The sequence below is a fragment of the Mandrillus leucophaeus genome, unplaced genomic scaffold, assembly GCF_000951045.1.
Source record: "Mandrillus leucophaeus isolate KB7577 unplaced genomic scaffold, Mleu.le_1.0 Scaffold1, whole genome shotgun sequence".
In the NCBI taxonomy this organism is placed as follows: Eukaryota; Metazoa; Chordata; class Mammalia; order Primates; family Cercopithecidae; genus Mandrillus; species Mandrillus leucophaeus.
Window position 1 is genome coordinate 15,750,980 of NW_012098097.1, and position 4,292 is coordinate 15,755,271.

The window sequence follows — 4,292 nt, forward strand, 5'->3', positions numbered from 1 at the left end:
ACCGACCCAGCCCTCTCGGCGCCCGCATCCTCCAAGGACCGGCCAGGGCTGCTTTCTGCCCTTGCTATAGGGCGCATGAGGGTTGGGGGGTCGGGGCGCACCCAGGCCGGCACCCAGGCCTGCCCCGCCCCCACGGGGTGAGGGCTCAGGGCTTTGTCAACAGCCTGTGGCCCCTGATCCCGCCCTGGTGCCCTGACCTTCCGCTGCCTTCTCTGGTTTCACAAAAACATCCCGGCTCCGATGCCGGAGCTCCTCAAAGCGTCTGAGAGGCCCCTTGCGGACGCCCTGGGAGCCCCGCTGCCTTCCTGAACCAGTGGCCGCTGCACCCATCCTGGGGGCCCAGCTCCAGGTCTGCGAGTCCCTCAGCCACCCCCAGTGGGAACTGGTGGAGCCTGAGGGAGCCATGAGCACACAAGAGTCACGTGTTCTGCCAGGGCGGACATGGGACAGGACAGGGGGTGCCAGCCCTGCAAAGGGGCCGGGGCAGTGGAGCTCAGGTGGCCCCAAGGCCTGGTGGTGGCTGGTGTGGCCCGGCAGGCGGCTGTGGGAGGGAGGAAGGGGGTGGTGTGCGGTGGAGGGGCTAGGAAAGGCGGGCAGGGCACCTCGGGAGACCCCTCACTGGGCACCTCGGGAACCCCCCCGGCATTGGGCACCTCGGGAACCCCCCGCATTGGGCACCTCGGGAACCCCCCGCATTGGGCACCTCGGGAACCCCTCCCCTAATTCTTATGACTCCAAGGCCTGAGAAGGAGCTTGGTCACCTGGACTGTGAAGGCCGAGGGTGGGGTCTCTGGTGGGTGGCCCCACCTACCAGCAGCGTCGCCAGCAGGGTAATAAGGGGCACTGTGGCCATGGGGAGCCCCGGGTGGCACCTCCACAGCTGGGAGTTTCTGTCCACTTCTTCAGTCAACAGATATTGATCCCGGGCTGACGGGGGCCCGGGGTTGTCAGTGTCTCCTGTCAGGGGAGAGGGCTGGGTGAGATCATCAGAGGAGCCTCCCTTCTTCCCTTCAGGCTGGTGTCACCTTCAGTGACGGGGCAGGGTCCCTATTTGGGAAGTTAAATCATCATCCCCCTCCCAGGACCACAGCGGTCTCAGCCCTGCTCTCCAGGCCAGGCTGTCTCCTGGGTGCTCAGCTGGAAATTGGCCCATCCCCCCGGCTGCACCCACCCCTGCTGGGATAAGGGGCTGGAGTCTCCCTACCCACATGGCACCCACCGCCCGCAGGGAACGGAGGACCCCCACACTTCTACACCTCCTGCCTCACTATCAGAGACCCAGTGGAGAATTGCCCCCCACCCCACCTCTTGTATTCAGAGGTCCTGACCCCTAGGGACCAGGACTAGGGGTGCCCTGATGGGGAGCCCACCTGTGGCCTGTGGATGCTGAGCTGTCGGGGGAATCCTCCAGGATCCCCAGCCCCACTTTCCCAACCTTCTGTTGAGGTTGGGGGGGACACAGAGAGCCCCACTCCCTCTTCCTCCCCACTCCTGGGCCCTGACTGCTTCAAAGAAAGGCCTGGGGGACTGGGCAGCCCGCCCCTCCCTCAGCTCACTGGGGTCTCCAGACTGCATGCACGGCTGGAAGGTGGGGCCCTGGCACTCAAGGACCTTGTGTGTGGAGGCGCCATCTCCTCTCGCACTGGCTTGGGGGTGCTCCCAGTGGCTCTGGGGTCAACATGGCGGTCATTGAATGGCTCCTGTTTCTCTGGCAGAGTTGGGGCAGAGCCAGGCTTGGCCACGCTGGGCTCTAAGGGGCTGTCATTTTGCCCAGGGAGCTGCTGGCTGGGCTGTCCTCTCCCCAGGGTGAGCACGCATGCCCCTAACCCCCACTGCAGGGCCCCCAGGCAGGGAACAGCTTATCAGCCAGTGTCCTTCCTCCTTGGCCCCTGCCTGCATCTCCACCATCCGCCCTGCTCCAGCTGCCGTTTGTCTTTCTCCCCGTCCGCTGCCCAGAGCCCCAGGCCTCCCCTGCACCCCTGAGCCTGCCCACCTAGCAGTGCCCCTCCTCCAGGGCCCCTCGGGGTTGGGGGTGCACACAGCAGGGAGAGGCGGCTCCTGCTGCTCCTCACCCAGCCCAGCTCAGTGGCCAGAGCCGCCCAGGGCAGTGGCAGCAGATGGGGCTGTTTGATCAGAATCAGGAAAAATAAGGCCCCTTGGGTGACCCCAGAGCTGGGGACACCAAAACTGCTCCTCCTCCCCCACCCTCCTGCTGCTTTCTCCACCAGGGAGAGCCCCCTCCCTACTCCGTGGGTCCTTCGCCCCAGTGCTAAGCCTGCATGGCTGCTCACCTGGCTCAGGGACTGGGGATCAGCGATGCACGGGTCCTGCCTCCCATCGGCCCCTACCTGAGCCCAGGGTCCAAGGGCTGCGGTTGGGAGCCCCTTAGCAGGCTGTGACGCAGGTGCCTGTCCCTATCATTCAGCTGTCACCCTGTTTGGTGCATCTCAGGCCCTGTTAGCAGGAGGAGCCCCAGGTGGTGCTGGCCCCACGCAGGCTCACCCAGCAGCTGCCTGGAGGAGGCTAAAATCCAGGCTGTCCCATGGCAGCCAGCTGTCCAGCCCTGCCCGGAAATCCTCCGCTCCAGCGGCAGCCTTCGCCCTTCTCCTCGCCCCTCTCCCCGGCTTCTTCCTGGCACTGCCTTCCAGCTGGCCGGCCCTCCATCTGCCCAGCCCTCCGTCCACACCTCTTATTCCGTTTGAGGGTGCCCCAAAGAAGAGCTCATCGCAGCCTGGGGGCTCATAGCCAGCCACTCGCGGGCCCTGGCACTTGCACACGGGCCCCACGGGAAGACCCTCCCTGCTTCTCCCACAGAATTCAGTTGGTGCAGAAACTGGGCTCTGCAGCAATGAAAGGCCGATTTGTGGAGCTGTTCCCGTCCCGAACTCCCAGCTCAGATGCTGGCTCTGGCCTGGGACCAGGTGCTGTGACTCCCACAGCCCTGGCAGACACCACAGGGGCTGTCCTCCCCACCCTGTGCCCCTACTCTAGGCCAGCTCCTCCTCCGAGCCGGCGCTGGCAGTGCTAATCTCAAAGGAATGTGCAGCCAGCCTGTAGTGTCCCATGGGACCCAGGAAGCCCAACCGAGCCTTGCATGGCACCCATGGGGCACCTAGGCACCACAGTGTTGGGCAGGGGCATGCATGTGACACAGATCCCCGAGTGTGGGTCCCACACACTTGGCCTGGCACAGCTGCAAGCCAGCCCAGCCACTTTGCTCACTGTGGCACTGGGGCCAAGTGATGGAAGGTCTGGGCACCGCCACCCTCAGGCTCGGCACGTTGGCTCAGGTCAGCCTGGCAAGCCAACTTTCCCAGGGGCTAAGAATAGGTGAGGAGGATGGTGAGGACCGGAACCGACGGGGGGCTGTCAACTGAGGGAGAAGGTCAGCATCTGGGGAGGCTGGTCCCCTGCCAAGAGCATTGGGTCACCCGGCAGGAGGGTGGCTGCCAACAGCACTGAGACAAGGGGCTCTGGGACCCTCAGAGCTGTCAGCCAGCCAGCGCTGGGTGGCAGGAAAGCCAGCTCCACTTCCTACTGGCAAGGAGTGACTCCTGCTGGGGTCTCCTCCCTCCCAGCTCCCTCTTTTTTTTTTTTTTTTTTTTTGAGACAGAGTCTCTCACTCTGTCTGCCAGGCTGGAGTGCAGTGGCTCCGTCTTGGCTCATTACAAGCTCTGCCTCCCGGGTTCACGCCATTCTCCTGCCTCAGACTCCCGAGTAACTGGGACTACAGGCGCCCGCTACCATGCCCGGCTAATTTTTTTATTTTTAGTAGAGACATGGTTTCAACTATGTTAGCCAGGATGGTCTCGATCTCCTGACCTTGTGATCTGCCTGCCTTGACCTCCCAAAGTTCTGGGATTACAGGCGTGAGCCACCATGCCCAGCCCCCAGCTCCCTCTTTATCCGTAGGACTCTGAGGCTGAGAGGGGCAGCTTAAGGGGAGGGCCCCCCCACTGGCCAGGGCTCCCCAGGCTCTGCTGCTCTGCCACTCAGCTGCCCTCGGAGGAGCGCGCACACCCACCAGGACTGCCTTGCCCCAGCCGTACAGCCCCTGCCAGATGTGGGAGGCAGCTATCTGCCCAGAGGCATGCCCCCCTGTCAGCCACGTCGACCCCTGCTACTGTTGCTGCTGCTGCTGGCCTGCCAGGTGAGGACTCACAGCACCCTCAGCACCCAGGGGCCCTCCTGAGGACTGCACACTGATGGTTCTCTGCCTGCCTGCCTGCCTGCCTGGCTGTCCGTCTGCCTGCCTGTCCATCTGTCTGTCTGCCTGTCTGCCTGCCTGCCTG

The 4,292-nt window shown here is 64.2% G+C and overlaps 1 protein-coding gene across 2 annotated transcripts in view; it reads left to right on the forward strand.

The window, feature by feature from the left end:
• The first annotated feature begins 203 nt into the window (after positions 1 to 203).
• GCGR (glucagon receptor) overlaps positions 204 to 4,292 on the forward strand; it is an 8,805-nt gene continuing 4,716 nt past the window's right edge. The window contains exons 1-2 of one of the 2 annotated variants that reach the window (XM_011994785.1): positions 204 to 349; positions 3,913 to 4,150. In XM_011994785.1, coding sequence (XP_011850175.1) covers positions 4,091 to 4,150 — 60 coding nt within the window. In that variant the 5' untranslated portion in view covers positions 204 to 349; positions 3,913 to 4,090. Of the gene's footprint in view, positions 350 to 3,911; positions 4,151 to 4,292 lie in introns of those variants that run through there. The other variant, XM_011994727.1, reaches the window with a different exon arrangement.